Raw genomic sequence first — 16738 nt, forward strand, 5'->3', positions numbered from 1 at the left:
GCAGCAATTTTCCTTCTGCCTTGAGGAAATAATTGAGGGGAGATGGTGTGTGTGTGTGCATGTGTGTGTAGGCGCGTGCGTGTGTATAAAGGAGGCTCTCATGGCTGGGCTGGCTACTGCTTGCCGATTCCTACATCAGTCGGGTTTGGTAGGCCAATGGCTCATGGTTACGCAAGTGCCGACGAAATTCCCAGCGTGCTGCGCGCCTGCATCGGCAAATTCATGGCGGCGGCTGGACAGATAGGGCCGCTTTTGCTCTTTGTATTATGGAGGACGGTGACTGCGGTTCTTCCTGGCTCTGGCGAAGGGGGATGGTGAGCTTCAGGGAATGGGCGGCGGGAGGGAGCCAGAGCTCAAAGCCCCGACAGAACGTGCTTGACCCGTTGTCCCTTTGTCCTGTTAGGCAGCAGAGCAGGCTGGGGACTGCAGCAGCAGTGACGGAGGAGGAGCGTTGCACAGTGGAGCGCCGAGCACACCTCACATACTCCGATTTCATGCAGCAGTATGTATCCCCGCCCAAAGTCTTGGCATGATTCTCGGCATACCCCCGAGCGTGGTCTTTGGCGGTGGAGGTCCTACCCTGTCCAGTGTGCAGGAGAGGCCCTGCAGGTCCAACCCCGTGCAACACGCTGTCCTTCCTCCCCCAGCTATGCCTTCCTCAAGCCCGTTATCTTGCAGGGATTCACTGACAACTCGGTGAGTATTTGTATCCTCGTGGGCAACTGGTCCTGACTGACCACATGCTCAGTTCTCTTATCCTCCATCCCCAGAGGTTCCGGGCCCTGTGTTCCCGGGAAAACCTGCTGGCCTCGTTTGGGGACAAAGTTGTTCGCCTGAGTACAGCTAATACCTACTCCTACCAGAAAGGTGAGCTACCACACCCAAGGCCTGCCTGCTTGCCAGCATCCCAAAGGCAGGACTGACCAGCCCCGACTGCCCCCCACTTCTTGTAGTGGACCTGCCCTTCCAGGAATATGTGGAGCAGCTGCTGCACCCCCAGGATCCCACATCCCTAGGAAATGGTGAGCCAGCCCAAGGCAGCAGTGGGAGTGGGACACCTAGGAGTCCGCTGCTGCCACTGTTGTTGCCTCTCGTCTCCTCTGCCGGCAGACACACTGTACTTTTTTGGAGACAACAACTTCACTGAGTGGGCACCGCTATTCCAGCACTATTCTCCACCTCCTTTTCGTCTACTGGGAACCACCCCTGCCTACAGCTTTGGAATTGCAGGTAGGCACTCCTTCAAAACAGTTGGGAGCAGGGTGGTGGAGCACACCCTTAATCCCAGCACTCGGGAGGCAGAGACAGGTGGATCTCAGAGGCCAGCCTGGTCTACAAAGGGAGTCCAGGCCAGCCAAGGCTGCACAGAGAAACCCTGTCTCGAAAAAAACAAAAGAGTTGGGGAAGCCCGGCAATGTTTTGTTCATCAGCTGTTAACAACTGGCCCCACAGGAGCTGGATCTGGGGTCCCCTTCCACTGGCATGGGCCTGGATTCTCAGAGGTGATCTACGGTCGGAAGGTCAGTACAAGGGTGGGAGACGAAGCTGCAGCTCTGTGGTCCCCAGCACACAACAATCATTTTACACTCCTGGCTCCAGCGCTGGTTCCTCTACCCTCCTGAGAAGACACCAGAGTTCCACCCCAACAAGACCACACTGGCCTGGCTCCTGGAAATATACCCATCCCTAGCCCCATCTACTCGGCCCCTGGAATGTACTATCCAGGCTGGTGAGGTCAGTGGCTGGTAGGCAGGGGTTGGGCCAACCCAAAAGGCCCTGGCCAATCTTTGGGCTCTTTTCTCCCAGGTGCTGTATTTCCCTGACCGGTGGTGGCATGCCACGCTCAATCTGGACACCAGTGTCTTCATATCTACCTTCCTTGGCTAGCCAAACAGGCAGCTGGCAAGCCCATCGCACCAGCACATGTCAATGTAGTGCTCACAGACTTTATTACAGGACAGTGGCAGCAGCAGCAACCTCAGCCCTCCCTCACCCACTTTCCAGCCCAGAAGGGGACAAGGGAGGCTCACAGCCCAGCAAGGGGTATGCTGAGAAGGGGAGCAGTTCAGAACCCATCAGCAGGGCTGATGGAGGTAGGCCCAGGGACCCAAACTATATACAGGGACTGGAGCTTCTGTCCCCAGACCCTCCTGGGCCAGGGTGCCAGGCAGGACATGGGGCATCAGTAGTCCTCTACCCAGCCATTTTCAGAGATGAACGCATCAATGACTTCTTTCATGGCCAAGTTGGGGATGAGCTGTTCCTGGGTCAGAGGGCTCCGGGTCACAGGGTCAAAGTGCCCCACACGCTGTAACAACAAGAGTCAGAGTGTTCAATGGTCTGAGTGTGCCTCCGATCCCGGGCCTAAAGCCCCATGGACCCTCACCTGCAGGTGTTCCTCAATGTCCTTGCGGTCATAAGTGATACCACTGGGTGTGATGCAGGGCTCCCGCATCAGCTCAAAGCTGATCTTGCCACACAAGTAGTCAGGGATATCCCGCTTCTACAACATAACGGGGGAAAGAAACGTCTGGAACTGGGAACCGGATCACCATATAGCACCTGCCCATGGGCTTCAAGGAACACTCACCTTTCTTTTCTCATCCACCTGAGAGAAGAGCTCATCCATGTCTGCCATGTATTTATCCTGCAGAGTTGAGTGCCATGTGTGGGCAACTCATATCTCCTCCACACAGACACATACACCCTATGTCCACCAGGGCACTCATGTCATGCATGGGCCAACAGATCCACCATAGGCTGGGGCACGTTCCATGCTGCACACAAGAACACACACACACACACACACACACACACACACACAAAACGACCCACATGTGGACTAGGGGCACCCTCACGTGCTTGGCCTCAATGCAGGCCTGCTGGGCCCGGATGTGGCCATCATCTTCATCACCCCCATGGTTCCGCTGGCACTCTTCCAGTTCCCTGAGTGATAACCAGAAGCTCATCAGTGATGTTCCTGACCAAGAAGAGACAGAGCCCTCCCCATCTCAGGCCTCTTGCCTCCTGGCCTTCCCATGTGTCAGTTGCTGTCCTTCAATAAACACTTGTGTTGGTGACTCATCGTCAACCTGACGAAGTAGTCTGTTGGGGGAGGGACCCACCTCTCTCGCTCAGCAGCAATGAGCCTGGTGAGATAAGAGTGCAGCTCGCTCTCCTGGTGGATGCGCCGTTCCTCCATACTGTTCCAGCGTTTCTTCTTAGCAATGCGAAGGGCACTAGGAATATCATCCCCAAAGTTGAGTCGCTGCTCCTTGGCCAAACTATAGGCTGGGGGAGTGGACACTTTAGTAGGTTACACTTGTCAACAATCCTGTCCCCAAAGTGCCCACAACCTGGCATCTGGTCAGCCCACCTCGCTGCAGATTGGCAATGGCCTCATCATAACTCTCCATCTCTAGCTGGCACTGGCCCAGGAAGAAGTGCGCCTTCACAGACTGCCCATCCAGCTCCAGGGCTCTCCGGCAGTCAGCAAGGGCCTGTTCAGGCTGCTGCATCTTCAGATAGCACAGGGCCCGGTTGGTGTAGTACACTGCCACAAGTGGGTTCCGGGTCTAGGGACCAAGGCCACGCAACACAGAGAGTGTCGGCTCATCTGGACCCCTCTCTTGGAGCAGGCCCATGGTTGGAATCGAGACACTGGAGATTTCCGAGTTGTCAGAGCTCTGGATTCTGGCTGTGTTCTCTTGACTGCTTTTGTGAAAATTTCCCAGAACCTTTCTCCCAGCTTTGGGCATAGGAGCCTCAAGGGGCAAGGGTTCTCGGTGTCATCCTAGCCTGCCACAATCAAGCATCCCGCCCGACAGTTCCCAGTCAACAAACCCTGGGCTCTGGAACAGCAATCCGGGCGCCAGGAAAACATGCTAGCCATCGAGTCCTGGCTGCCAGAAATCATCACAGAATAGGGAGGCACATCGGGCCCCGCCCCCGCCCCCGCCCCCCGCACTCACGATGGCGCGGCCGTAGCAGGCCGCTGCCTCCGGGTACTTGCGGCCCACGAAGAGGCGATTCCCCTGTTCCTTGAGCTCCTGCGCACTCGGGCTCTTATCAGGGCTGCCGCCGCCAGTGCCCAGCCGCGCGCCGCCCTCCTTTTCCTCCTTGCCCTTCATGGCGCCGCGCGGCACGGCTTGGGCTCCGCGCCCGGCCACCTAGATCTCGCAGCCCGCGCAGCGATCAGCTCCGCCCGATCGGCGATCCGCCACCGGAACTTCCGGCGTGGGGCGGAGCTGGTTTGAGAACACGTGAGCAAAGGCGGAGCCTCGAGGCTGGGTGAGCCAGTTCGCAAAGCGCTGCGGTGCTACCGCCGGCCTCTCTGCTGGCCCCGCCCCAGACCAAGGCCCCGCCCCTTCGGCGTTCAAGTCCCGCCCTCCAGCCCACTCCAAGCGAACGTGGCAGCGGTTCTTAAGGAGTGGCACTCCGATCGCGGACGCACGCAGGAACCTGGGACCGTCTGGACCGCTGGTAGGACGGCAGAATTGAGGGAAGGAGAGGAAGGGAGGCCAGCAGGTCAGACCGCCCTCGCAAGTCTTCCCTGGGAATCGGGAGGAGCTGCCTGCGGCCATTAATGGCTGAGAAGCGAGCACGTGACTTGTTGACACGAAAGGACCTGCTGCGGTTGGTATAGAGGCAGCTGCGGGTGCTAGGCAGGACTTTTTCCCTTCTTGTGGTCACGGGGAGAGCTACTTCAAGGGCGGGGCCAGAAGGTTTCCTTGGGGAACGCCTGCACCAAGACCCTTTGACCCTATAGTCTATAGATGAGACCTTTCTAGCTGCTGTTGCATCAGCTGTTGGCCGCCAACTCTCCCACCCCGGATTCAGGGGAGCAGAACTCGAGGCTTTCTGCCGATCTTCGCGCCGCAGCCAAACTTCGCTACGTGCTCTCTGCCACTGCTTCTAGTGAGTTGGGAGCCCAAACTTGGGTGGGGGCTCTAGGAGGTGTAGCTAAAAGAAGCTGTCCCCAGCACCTCCCCGTCACTCTTTGCAGTGGTTCTGGCTGCAGGAGCTTCTGAGGTGGCAGCTTGCTAACCCTGCAGTACACACTCAAGCAAAGCACTACTTGCTGTTTCTGGCCCAGGTGCAAGAGCGCACTGAATTTCTGAGCCAAGATGAACCAATTGCTAGGGCCCAGGGAGGTCATCCAGAACCTCATCAGGGTTCAGGTGGCTAGTAACTCCACCCCAGGACGCTTGAGGTCCTCACTAGTGACTGCCTTAGGGCTCGTGACTCTTCATCTTGTGGAGGCAGCACTGCAGACTTGGCGTATGGAGAGGAAGCTATACCTGGGCCTTGCTACCTGAATTTCACCCCAACTAGGCCTCCCACAAGGACTGTAGACCTGCCAAGAATTACAGGACCCAGGCCAAGTGAACCTGGCTCTAGCATGGGCTTGCCTTTGGAAGGGAGGAGAAATTGTTAGCTCTTGGAGCACAATAAACCATTCAATTGCTGAACTTGACCTGACCTGGAAGTACACAGTCTCTTCCCAGGGGCCCTTCCTCCTGTGTGGGAGGAGTAAGACCACCTCCTCGTGTCAGGTGCAGAGCTTCAAGGGAGAAGGGAGCACAGACCACCCTGGAGGGGAAGTGTCCCATAACAGCCTGGGTGAAGTGGGCAGACAAGCCTGCAGAGCCCCCAGGACAGTTACCTAGCGCTGTGTAAAATATTTATTCATTCTCCAAAAAGGCTCAGACTGCAAGTCCGGGGGTCTGTGGGGAGGGAGGGGGTGTCCTCTAGGGTCACATTCAAAGACCTCCACCCAACCCTGACAGAGTAGCACCCCTCCCCCCCTGGAAAGGCCTGGGAGGGGCAGCAAGGGCTGCAGTAAGATTTGGTTGGCCTCAACTCCGGGGAATCACAGGGCCCGCCTGCCCCTGTGGGGAAAAGCAACAGAGCAGTCCATTCATAGAGGGCAGACATGCAGGCCCACCTGGTGGCTGACCCACTGCAGGCCAGGCTCTAGCCATATAACCCTAGGGAGCAGGTCAAGGTGGAGGGGGGATGTCGGCACCCAGCAGGTCATAGGCAAAGACGTTCCAGAAGATGGCGAAAAGCAGGAAGGTGCCATAGGCAAGTAGCACCACCCACCAGCCGCATTGGTCCCTCAGGCGCTCCTCATAGCTTCGAAGGATGGTAAGGCCCATGCTTACACCTACCACTGCACCAGCCAGGTGTGCCATGAAGCTGGGCTGTGGGCCTGAGGCAGGCAGAGGTGGGGAGAAGCGTAGCCACACAGCCCGGCCCACTTCGGAACTCACTGCAGAGGGAGCAACAGGTGGGAGGGGCCCTGTCTGCAGGTAGAGGGCCTCCCAGCGCCCCACCTGCCCCACTACTCACTGCACACCAGAGCCAGCACCATCCTCAGCAGCTTGTATGGACACCGCATCCCAGCCCAGTTCTGATGGGGGCAGGCAGACAGGCTGTGACACATGTCCAGTGGGCCCCTTCCCACCTCCCCAGAAGGCCAGTCCCGTTACCATGACAACATTGGCCAGGTGTGCTGAGCACAGGGCATAGACCCCGCCAGAGCCTCCTACCACCGGGGCACGCATGTCTGTGATAGAGACAGTCAGGGAGCCTGTGGGCAAAGGGAGGAAAGGTCAGGGCAGAGCTGGCCTTCGCTTCACCAGGTAAGGTAGGCAGGGGACCCCACCCACTGATGTGCTTGTCTCACCTGCCAGCACACCAGCCAGGTAGAGCAGGCTGATGCGGAGGACACCATGTACCATCTCCAGGGGCACCCCGATCATCAACTGCAAGAGGGCATTGAACCCTAGCTGCTCCAACCTGGCCACAAAGGAACATTGCAGAGGGGTAATCAGAGGGGTGCCCCACCTACTCCCAGATCTCAGGCAGTGCAGAAGCCTTTGGAGTTGGTGGGTAGGGGGTGCGGGTGGAGAAGGGACTCTGGATGGAGCCCAAGGCTCACTTACCCAACATGCATGAACATGTAGGTGAGGAAGCGCCAGGCTCGAGCACGGTGTCCTGGGTGATACACTAGAGGGCTCTTCATATATTCAGGGTGGTAGGTCTGAAGCACCCACTTGTTGAGACGTGCCCCGTAGCACAGGAACACGATGATCTGGGGACACTAGTGTTAGGGCTGGTCATGACTAGGGACTCAGGAGGCCCCGGGGCAGCGTGTGGGCAGGCCCACCTGAGCAAGGGTGACAGAGGCCATGAACACAGGGGGTGGGCAGCTGCGGTGCCGGTAGAAGTACCAGCGGCGGTCCACCTCACAGGGCAGGATCTCGTAGGCCACGTATCGCACAAACCGCTTGTAGACACCCAGGCCTGGCTCATCTAGCAGTCCGTCCCGGGGCAGCGCCCGTTGCCCGTTCGCAATGGCCCTCTTGAAGCTGCTGGAGCGCTTGCTGCTGATCTAAAGGGCGGGAGTCCTAGTGTGGGTGACAGCACTGTCCCTGTGGGACCCTGCCCTACTTGGCCGTGTGGCTAATAGTTTGAGGCTCTGTTCCACACTGCCCAGGTCTGTAAGCCCTACCCAGTAAAAAGCTGCGTGCCCACCCAGCTTTGGTCAGGGTGCTTTGCTTGACCAGGCCTGGGGCCCTCCCCTAATGCCCACACACCATGGCACTGACCAGGTCCACCAGCTCCTGGTAGCAGACCTGGCCCCGCTCGTTGCTCTGAGCCAGAGCCACCAACATGTCCAACTTGGTGGGGTCCAGGGGCAGCTCATGGCTGTGTACCAGACCAGCGAAGGTGTCCGCACCGATGAAGCCTGTGTTCTCAGGATCCAGCTGCTGTGGTGGGGGAGTAGAGGGTGGGCCAACCCCCAGCCACAGGGCTGAGCCAGGCTGGCTAAGGAGGCTGGACCTTTGTGTCGGTCAGTGCCTGTTTGCTAGGACCAGCTTGTTCCCAGGCCTTGGCAGGACAAGGTGCCTGGTTTGGCTGCTCTACCACCTCATAGTCACCCTACCAGTCCTAGAAAGGGGGAGGACCTAGGTCCAAGGACCACCACCCTCCATCCCCAGCTTTCTGTTGAAACCCAATGAAGCCAGCCAGACCTTTCTCTGGGGTCCGGAGTTTCAGAGGCCAAGGTCGTGCAGGGAGGGGGGCTTTGGAGCTAGCTGCCTGGAAGGGCTTTCTGTGAGCATGGTCCCTCCCCCGAGCCCCTTTCCGGCTGGAAGGGCGCCAAAGCAGTGCCAGCCGCCACCCATCACGCACCTGCTCCTGGATGAGCTGCAGCAGCGAGCTCCTGTCCATAGAGCCGGGCCGAGGGCCGGGGGTCGGCCGAGGCCGGGAGGGGCTGCTCTGCGGACCGCTCCGCTCCGCCCCGGCCGGCCCGCTCCGCCCGCTCTGCTCTGCGCGCACGGAGCTCAGACAGCGTCACCAAGATGCCAGCCCCGCGCGCGCTCGCGCACACAGGCAGAGCACGCGCCCACCCTGCACGCGCACGCGCCGCCCCGATTCGACGCACATCCGTCCTCCACCAAAGAGCTCGACCCAGAACCACCGCCTGCGTACCGCTCTTGTAAAAACGTGCTGCAGAAGCTTCTCCCAGGAGGCCACAGCTGGGAACCTGCAGCACCCAGTATCCCTGTCATACAGCCTTTCTAGTTTCTGTGCTTATTACCTCCTCTAGGAAGCTTTCTTTGACTAACAATATGCCTGTGACACATCCCTAGGGTGTCAGGGTCCATTTGCTCCCCATCATACTTTCTCCTGAGCTGGAGCTGCTTGCGGTAGACATTTATCCTTAATTTGCACTGTGCCAGCAAGGAAGCCCCAGGTCCTACAAAGCAAGCCAGACATCAGTCCATAGGGCACTGGCACTGCTCACACCAAGACTGACACCCTTGCCCCTTACTCATGGCTAAGCCTGGAAGCTCTAACACCCCTGCACAGGTCAGGGGACAGCCAGGAAGGTGGGACTGCAGCTTGGATAAGGGCATTTGCTCCTGAGGACAATGAAGGTGATAGACCAATGGGGAGTGTTGTAACCATGGCAACCCCTCCAAGTATCACTCAAAAAAAAAAAAAAAAAAAATCTGCTGCTGCAGCGATGTAATGACAGTTATTCCTGCCTCATGGGCCTCTATAGGGAATACAGCTGCCTGAAAAGCATCCTGCCCAAGCTGGGCGCGGTGGCACAATCCCAGCGCTTGCGAGGCAGAGGCAGGCAGATCACTGTGAGCTCAAGACCAGCCTGGGGTAATGAGTCTGGGACAGCCAAGGCTACACAGAGAAACCCTGCCTTGGGGGCGGGGGGTGGGGGGGCCAAGAAACAAACAAAAAAGTTTTATAGTAACATAGGTAAGATGCCTTCACACTGGATCTCTGGGGGGTGGGGTTTGGAGATGTTGCTTTGTGGTGAATTGTCTGCAATATTAAAGGGAGACATATTCCTATACATTACCACACCATGGTTTTGAAACCAGTCATTGTATGATTTTATTACCAGAAGTGCTAACCGGAGTGGGATCTGGTTACCTTGGAAATGCAGGAACTTAATGAATGTACTGTAAAATAAAATGTGGGCTAATTCCCAGGAACTGAAAAAAACAAAAACAAAAAGCCATCGTATCAGTCCACTGTGTGTGTGTACATCTTTCGTAACCATCATTCATGTTTCTTAGGTTGATTTCATATTTGACTTTCTCGAAAATGCTGCAACACCCAGAGACATGCAGCTGCCTCTGGTGTAATAATGTTGTTTCCCCTGGGCATATCTAGTAATGTTCTCACGTGCTGAAGTGGCACCATGTTCTCCAAAATATCCACTCTAACTCACACTCACCCGTGCTGTGCAGGCGTCACTTTACCCCTCAGCTGTGACAGCCAAGGCCACACAAGGAAGCCTATCACAAAAAAACCTAGCAAACACACACTCAAAACAAACAAAACAAAAAACAAACAGAAAAAAAAAAAAGAAATCATCCTGCTCAGATGCTTAGTGACACAGAAGGCCAGCAGTTGTTTGGTACATTAGCAGAGGGGAAGGGCCTCACCTTTCAGGGATCCCCATCAGGTAGGCATTCTGGGGCAGAGGGGTACCCCAACACAAGTGACACACTGGTTATTGGAGTGTGTGGACTCCTGTCTGGGTGTCCTTAGTGGTAGGAGGCCACATTACAAGATCAACTCTGAACCAGAAAGTCACTTGAGAACTGTGGCTGTCCCTCACCTGTAACACCCAGGTGCACATAAAGCCTCTCAGCACAGCCAGAGGCAGGCTGACTGGGAGGCAACAGCACAGACGCTACATTCCCAGGGAAGAAATAGATGCATTATGCATTGAAATCTCTCTCTCTCTCTCTCTCTCTCTCTCTCTCTCTCTCTCTCTCTCTCTCTCTCTCACACACACACACACACACACACACACACACACACACACACACACACACACACACACGGATGCTGACATCACTGAACAGCAGACCACAACTGGATCTTCCACAACCATTAATCACAGTGACAAGTGAGACCTCAGAGTGGGGACCCAGGAATGGGGTGGGGGGGAGAAGGGGGGGGAGTCAGAGAGTCAGGTGACATTTTCAACCCACATGATAGAAGTCATTTAGATTGATTGAAGAAAAGCCATCTTTATGAGGCTGGAGAGATGGCTTGGTGGTTAAGAGCACTCGCTGCTCCTGCAGAGAACCCGAATTTATTCCTAACATCTACATAGTGGCTTACATCACCCGATAACTCCAGTTCTGGGGATCTGACACACTCATTTAGCTTCTGTTGGCACCAGGCACACACACTGTGGACTTACATATGTGCAGGCAAAACACTCAGACACATAAAGTAAACACTTTTTTTTTAAAGACAGTGTTTCTCTGTGTAGTTCTGGCTGTCCTGGAACTCACTCTGTAGCCCAGGCTGGCCTCGAACTCAAAGAGATCCACCTACCTGTGCCTCCCTAGTGCTGGGATTAAAGGCTCGCGCCACCACTGCCTGGCATTTTGGTTTTTGTTTTTTTTTTTTAAAGAAAGAAATAAAAGGCAGCTTTGAGAAGCCAAAATCCAAGAGGTGGAAACAAGTGATGTTTAATCAGGAAACCCCAGTTCCACTTGCTCTGCAGCTGCAATGTGGGTAAGGCTCTGCACTAGACGGAAAGGTGGGAACTATGTGACTATCAGGTCGCTCCCCGATTTGACCACCACCTCTTGCCCCTCACATGTCCACTGGCCATACAGAACCAGGAAGGAGGAAGCACCCTGAGAACTCCAGGTCCTGGTCACTGGCTACTTTACCCACAGGCCAATCCCTAACACACAATACTCTCTCCAAGGCTAAGGCCTCACAACTGCCACCTGTACCCTCAGGCTCGGCAGGACAGGGCAAAACACAGCCCTGTTATAGGGTAATAGACTTTTGGAAGCCAAGCTTTAGATGCCAAGTCCCTGAGCAGGTACCCCACACATCAATCTTAGGGACCCTGTGGCCACACAGCCATTACACCATCAGGCCGAAAGCCCATTCTCCTCTGCCGTGTGGGCCCCACAGGCACCTTACTGCCTGGGTCAGGAGAGGCTCATGGGTCCTTCATCATCGGCTCTTCACTAGGACCTTGTATAGTGAGAAGCTAAGGACAGCAGCCACGGCAGTCCCAACAGCCACAAGCATTCCTCGGAGCCAGAAGGAGGTGGGGTGCAGCTCTGTGTGTAACAGGTGTCTGTGGAAAGACAAATGCTCAATGCATGTGCTGAAAACCTGGGTCCTAGGCAACCGAAGGCTAAGCCAAAGGATGATGCCCAGCATAACTCTCCAGGCCACAGGCCCCACCGTAAAGCTGGCACCTTTGTACCCAGATGATAGGCTAAGCCCTGGGATATATCGCTACCCCACACTAAGGCTGTGGTAGGTATACTCACGGGAAAGTGGCCATGGTAGCAAGTTGGGTAAAGACATCTGTGCTGGGCTGGGCTGGTCCCAAGCAGGAGAATGAGGCTGGGGCAGGCAGCCGGTGCCTACGGCAGAATTCAGCTGGTGACAGGCCTGGTGTGGCAACACCTTCAGGGAGATCAGCTTTGGAGGAGATGAAAAGGCAGGGGGTCTGCCCGTCCATGTAATGGTGCTGCCAGGGTAAACAAAACAAAACCAACACGTGAGAGCTGAGCTTGCTGTCCTACCTAGCTAGGGTATGGCTGGGATCACACTACGGGACCCCAGGTCAGGACTTGCCTTGTATATGGTAGCACAGTGCACAAAGGTCTTGGGGTCACTGCTGTCAAACATTAAGCAGGCGACATCACAGGTAGTGTCTAGAGAAGTGTCCAGCAGGCTGTCAGCATTCACTTCACACAGCTGGGACAAATAATAGCCTTAGTGGCCTTCTGAAGGCTGGGTCCCCCAAGGGCCACCCTGGAACCACCCCACATGTCACAGGTCTATCCTTCAGGACAGGGTGCACGTCCCCTCACTTACAATCAGGTACTTTTCCTGTCCGCTGACCTGCACTGTATTGATGGTGTGCGTAGGTGATTTCTCAGGGAGGTCCCTGGCTTCCTGTGTAGACAGAAGAAAGGATCCTTGATTTGCTGGCCCCAGTGTTCTCTGTGATACTTCTCCTGCCCCCTTGAGTTCCCAGTGAGGGGTTGGGGCCCCCATAATTCTCACCCCCAAGCTGTGGCCAAGGAAGGCTTGCAAGAAGGCTGATTTGCCCACTCCTCGGGCTCCCAACACCTTACACAGAAGCACGTTGCGCTGGGTCTGCCCTTTCTCCTGGTCTAGTCTCTTCTCACGGGTAACTGTAAAGATCAGCTCATGTGAGTGTGTTGGCCATCAAGGAGGAGGGGCTGGAGCCCAGGGACCAAAAAAGTGGTCACCCACCTGTGATAGCCTGTGCCTGGGAGTCCTGTTCACAGAGGGTGGGGTAGCCCAGGTAGCCAAGGTGTGCGAGGCAGTGCTGGACATCTAGGTAGGTCACCAGGCTGGGAGTAAAGGGAGGCACAGTGCTAAGGAGAGTTAGATGGGGTGGGCAAGAATAGACAGGCAGATGCAGGCCACACTTACGTCCACTGGCAGAGATAGCCATGCAAGGGCAGCCAGCCAGCCTGAGTGGGGACTGTGTGTGAGAGTTCAGGGCCCCAGGGAGCCACTGGGAACACACTGAAGAGATTCTGTAGTTCCACGGGTGAGAGGACACCATCATGGTCCTACAGGCAGAGGGGCTATGGTGAGGTGAGATGTGCTTGGGGGTGGGGGGTGGCGGTGTCAAAGGCCAGGTGAGGTGACGGCGCTCACCTGGTCATGCTTCTCGAATACCCGCTGCACAAACTGGTAGCCACGGTGGTTGAGCTCTGTGCTGCAGCCAAGGGGTACAGGGAGCCTGTGGGGATGCCAGGAAGAGTCTAGGGCCCTTCAACTGTCACAATGGAGAAGCTGCCTGGGCAGTCAGGCACTCCCAATAGAACCCTCTGCTCACACAGTTGGGGCCAAGCAAGGAGAGTGACTATGAGTGTGTGTTGAGAGGCCAAGCTAGAGTCCCCAGGTCACAGGATCAAGGAAGCCAACCCTGAGGGCCCAATCCCAGAGAGGCCCACTGAGTAGGGATCCACCCCCCAAGAATATAAGCACTGCTGCCCGCCAGCCTACAACTCACAGTGGGTAGAGGTAGTCAGTTGTCAGCTCCAATGAGTCACTGTAGCCAAAGCGCCGCAGGATGGTCCACGTGGTCTCATGCCGGCCACGTTGGATGAAAAGTGTGTTCAGGAAGAGGAAGCCTGTGAAAAGGTGGAGGGCTAGCACTCAGCCCAGCCACTCCCCAAACAGCAGGACATCAGACGATGTCTGCCTCACCTTCCAGGGTCAGCCGGTCGTCCTGTACGCCGCCTTCCACGTTCCTGCATACGACCCTCTTCACATCATCCAGGGCCTGTGGGGCCAGCGGGTGGCCAAAGCAGGACTTCTGCCTCCGGTAAGAAAATTCATGAGATCAGTCAGTGGTCCTGATGACCCTCTTACAAGGGCCACTAGAATGTCCGGGCAGGGCCACACCTGGAAGGCATTGAGCTCCTCATCACTGAGCGCGTGGTCAAGGTCATGATCTGACAGCCTGAAGATGCGGGTGAGAGCCTGGGCACACGCAGGTCTTAGCTGCAGGGACACAACACCAAGTGGCCCTTCCCATGTTCACGCTGTCAGTTCTCCCTCCCGCTCATTTGCTCTCCTTATCCAGTACCCCACAGGGACCTCAGGGTGAGTCTTGGGGAAATGAGTGTGTGGCCCTCACCCATTGCTTACCTGTTTAGCCTCAGGGTCATAAAGGGGGGCAGTGGGATGCAGAACAGCCTTCTGGGCATAGTAGAACAGTTCTGAGATATTCCTCAAGTGCTTGGCTGAGCACTACACAAGAGTGGGGACAGGCTCAGGGAAGGGCCCAAAACAGACAAAGGGAGCGGCTAGAGGGTCTTAACACAGCTCACCTCTACCACCTCCCTGCTCACCTCCACATAGGTCTCTATCTCAGGAAACTGGCTCATGATGGGTAGCACAGCCTCCATGGTACTCCCTGGTCGCAGGTCTGACTTATTGCCTACCAGGATGATGGGCAACCTGGGAGAGAGGCCGTGATCACCAGGGATGGGGAACAGGTAGGGTCTAGTCCCCCTAGCGGAGGCCCTGCTGGTCACCTGGGCCCTGCTGCAGTCCTGCCATTCACAAGGGGGATCCACTTGGTTCTGATCTGAAAGACAAAATCCAAATGTGAGTCAAGAATGTGCACATGTTCGCCAGCCTATGCTCCCCTACCTAGGGCTAATCAAGTGTTAGGAGTATAGGATGAAATTGGTGGGACACTGCAGGTGATAGACAGAGACTTGCCTGACCCCAACAGCTGCCATCCCCCCAAGCAGGCTGGGGTATAAGCATTCTCTCTAGCTTAGAGGTATGGGGCTCCCTGAAAGGCTCACCAGTGATGAGCCTGGGAGGAAGGATCAAGACTCAGGAGCCACACTGTATACCCAGGTCAACTGCTGACTAAGCCAGGCACTAGCATCGGGGCTAAGAATGGACAAGGAGCTCCTCCTTGCTCACCTTCTCAATGGTGGCCTCCTCGGACACATCGTACACCACACACACTACATTTGCCTAAGGGGAGAGGAAAATACAGGGTGAGCAGAGTTTGCCTGCTCGTTACGGACAGCACGGGCCACTCCAGCATGCCCCAGCTGCTCACGGCAGGATGGGGTTCTGAGGCCCGAGAAGCACACCTTTGCCAAGCAGGCCTCTTCCTGCCAGCACTCCCTAAGAGATCCCAGACCCTAGCAGCATGGCTCCTGTCAGCACATCATTGTCCCAAGTACTTAGGACAGACCCATCACATGCAGGGTACAGTGCTGACCCAAATCTCTCACTTTCTATCTCAGTACTAGCAGCAAGGATGCTAAGGCAAAAGCAAGGCCACACTGCACCTTGCACCTGGTAGACACAGAGAAGGCTGCAGGACTGCAGTCAGGAACACAATGACTCTGGCAACAGCTAACTCCTAATTAAAATGGCATCCACCACAGCCTAGGAAGCCATGGTTCTGGGGAACAGGAGGATAGTTACTTAAGGAGCAGTGGGGGACACATATATCTGCTCCCCCCAGACCCTGGGAAGGAGCCCAGGAGGGAGGTCTCTCCTCTCCCTGAGCACTAATGGAGGCAGTGGAGCCGTCCTGAGAAACCCAACAACACTCGCTCTGAAGGTCACAGCTGAATTATCAGGGTCAAGCACAGGCAGTCACCTAATCCAGCTCGAAGAAGAGGAAGCCGATTAAGACTAGGTGGCAGCAAGCTGGGACCAATGAATCGGGCTCAGAACCCACGGGCCCTCAAGATGCACCCCACCTTGTGGATCTCCTCCTGAAGTTCCTCCTCTGTCTGCTCCGCTTCTAGAGGGGAAAAGACCCGAAGTAGAATGGATGTTGGCTTCCATGCGGACCAGCTGCAGGAAGCCCGATACACACCGGTTGGGGGCCAGAATTTGGAGATACCTGAGTAATCCACGATAAGAGTGGGCACCTTCTCCGGGGTGACATCGGCGGGGATGGTTATCTCCTCCGCGCGGGCAGGGACCTGCAACAGGTGGGTGAGCATTGAATGGGCAGCCCGGCTGCCCAGAGCCTCGCTTCTGCCCCGGGTATCCGGCCCAGCCAGCGCACCTCCTCGGGAAACTCCTCGCCGACCAGCGACAGGATCAGAGAAGTCTTCCCAACCTGGGCTACGGGGGAAAAAAGAGAACAGCATAGTCAAAAGAGCACGGCCGAGGTCACGGCGACCCCGCCCGTCTGCCCGCGCGCGGCCCCAGCGCCTACCTTCGCCCAGCAGCAGGATGCGCACGTCGCGCCGCATGGCTGCCGCCCGCAGCAGCAACCCTAAACCCACCTTCCCTGCCCGGAACCGACCAAGTAGATCCAATCCCAACCCTAACCCCAACCCTAGCCCTCTCCTTCAACCCGCGCAGGCCTCCGAACTTCCTGTCTTCAGTCCCGCCTTCATCCAAACTTCCGGTCCCGCCCACGTAGCACCCGCTAGTGTCTGAGCTACACTCAGGCGCCATCACATGAGGCGCTCCTGACACTACAGGTGGGGCAGACAGTCCCAACAAGCTTCTCTGTGGACAGGCCAGTGGAGAGTGAGGATGGACAACAGACAGTGCGGGTTGGGGTAAAGGCTGAGCTCAGGACAGAAGTGATGCAGAGATACAATTTATGGGGCAATAAAACAATGTATCGACTTCGCGCTGTGCGTGGGGGGGCCTCACCATT

General features: G+C 56.4%; 4 protein-coding genes across 8 annotated transcripts; 1 reads left to right on the forward strand and 3 right to left on the reverse strand.

Annotated features, from left to right (window-relative positions):
* Positions 1-74: 74 nt before the first annotated feature.
* Jmjd8 (jumonji domain containing 8) lies at positions 75-3091 on the forward strand. 2 transcript variants are annotated; one of them, XM_051167218.1, is made up of 9 exons: positions 151-314; positions 404-502; positions 648-696; positions 771-867; positions 954-1022; positions 1111-1230; positions 1453-1520; positions 1600-1734; positions 1807-3091. In XM_051167218.1, exons 1-9 carry the CDS (start codon positions 157-159, stop codon positions 1885-1887), a joined length of 876 nt encoding a protein of 291 aa, XP_051023175.1. In that variant the 5' UTR covers positions 151-156; the 3' UTR covers positions 1888-3091. The 2 variants fall into 2 exon arrangements, with proteins under 2 accessions (XP_051023174.1, XP_051023175.1); XM_051167217.1 differs by lacking the exon at positions 648-696 and having other exon boundaries at positions 75-314.
* On the reverse strand, positions 2160-4239 carry Stub1 (STIP1 homology and U-box containing protein 1). The gene is made up of 7 exons (XM_051167216.1): positions 3972-4239; positions 3377-3575; positions 3126-3291; positions 2859-2946; positions 2591-2647; positions 2387-2503; positions 2160-2308 (listed from the first exon to the last, which is right to left on the reverse strand). The coding sequence occupies exons 1-7, from the start codon at positions 4128-4130 to the stop codon at positions 2183-2185; spliced, it is 912 nt and encodes a 303-aa protein (XP_051023173.1). The 5' UTR covers positions 4131-4239; the 3' UTR covers positions 2160-2182.
* Positions 4240-4355: 116 nt separating this feature from the next.
* On the reverse strand, positions 4356-8363 carry Rhbdl1 (rhomboid like 1). 4 transcript variants are annotated; one of them, XM_051167213.1, is made up of 8 exons: positions 8203-8363; positions 7617-7778; positions 7175-7399; positions 6951-7099; positions 6692-6804; positions 6495-6595; positions 6355-6415; positions 4356-6274 (listed from the first exon to the last, which is right to left on the reverse strand). In XM_051167213.1, the coding sequence occupies exons 1-8, from the start codon at positions 8239-8241 to the stop codon at positions 6003-6005; spliced, it is 1122 nt and encodes a 373-aa protein (XP_051023170.1). In that variant the 5' UTR covers positions 8242-8363; the 3' UTR covers positions 4356-6002. The 4 variants fall into 4 exon arrangements, with proteins under 4 accessions (XP_051023170.1, XP_051023169.1, XP_051023172.1 ...); XM_051167212.1 differs by having other exon boundaries at positions 7605-7778; XM_051167215.1 differs by lacking the exon at positions 7617-7778 and having other exon boundaries at positions 8203-8354.
* Positions 8364-11488: 3125 nt separating this feature from the next.
* On the reverse strand, positions 11489-16444 carry Rhot2 (ras homolog family member T2). The gene is made up of 19 exons (XM_051167431.1): positions 16286-16444; positions 16133-16191; positions 15965-16046; positions 15819-15862; positions 15022-15075; positions 14619-14671; positions 14433-14541; positions 14230-14331; positions 13984-14082; positions 13786-13894; positions 13589-13709; positions 13231-13315; positions 13000-13142; positions 12817-12917; positions 12604-12734; positions 12412-12492; positions 12169-12291; positions 11859-12061; positions 11489-11659 (listed from the first exon to the last, which is right to left on the reverse strand). Exons 1-19 carry the CDS (start codon positions 16320-16322, stop codon positions 11533-11535), a joined length of 1863 nt encoding a protein of 620 aa, XP_051023388.1. The 5' UTR covers positions 16323-16444; the 3' UTR covers positions 11489-11532.
* Between the last annotated feature and the right edge of the window lie 294 nt (positions 16445-16738).

The sequence above is a fragment of the Acomys russatus genome, chromosome 25 (assembly GCF_903995435.1).
Source record: "Acomys russatus chromosome 25, mAcoRus1.1, whole genome shotgun sequence".
Lineage (NCBI taxonomy): Eukaryota > Metazoa > Chordata > Mammalia > Rodentia > Muridae > Acomys > Acomys russatus.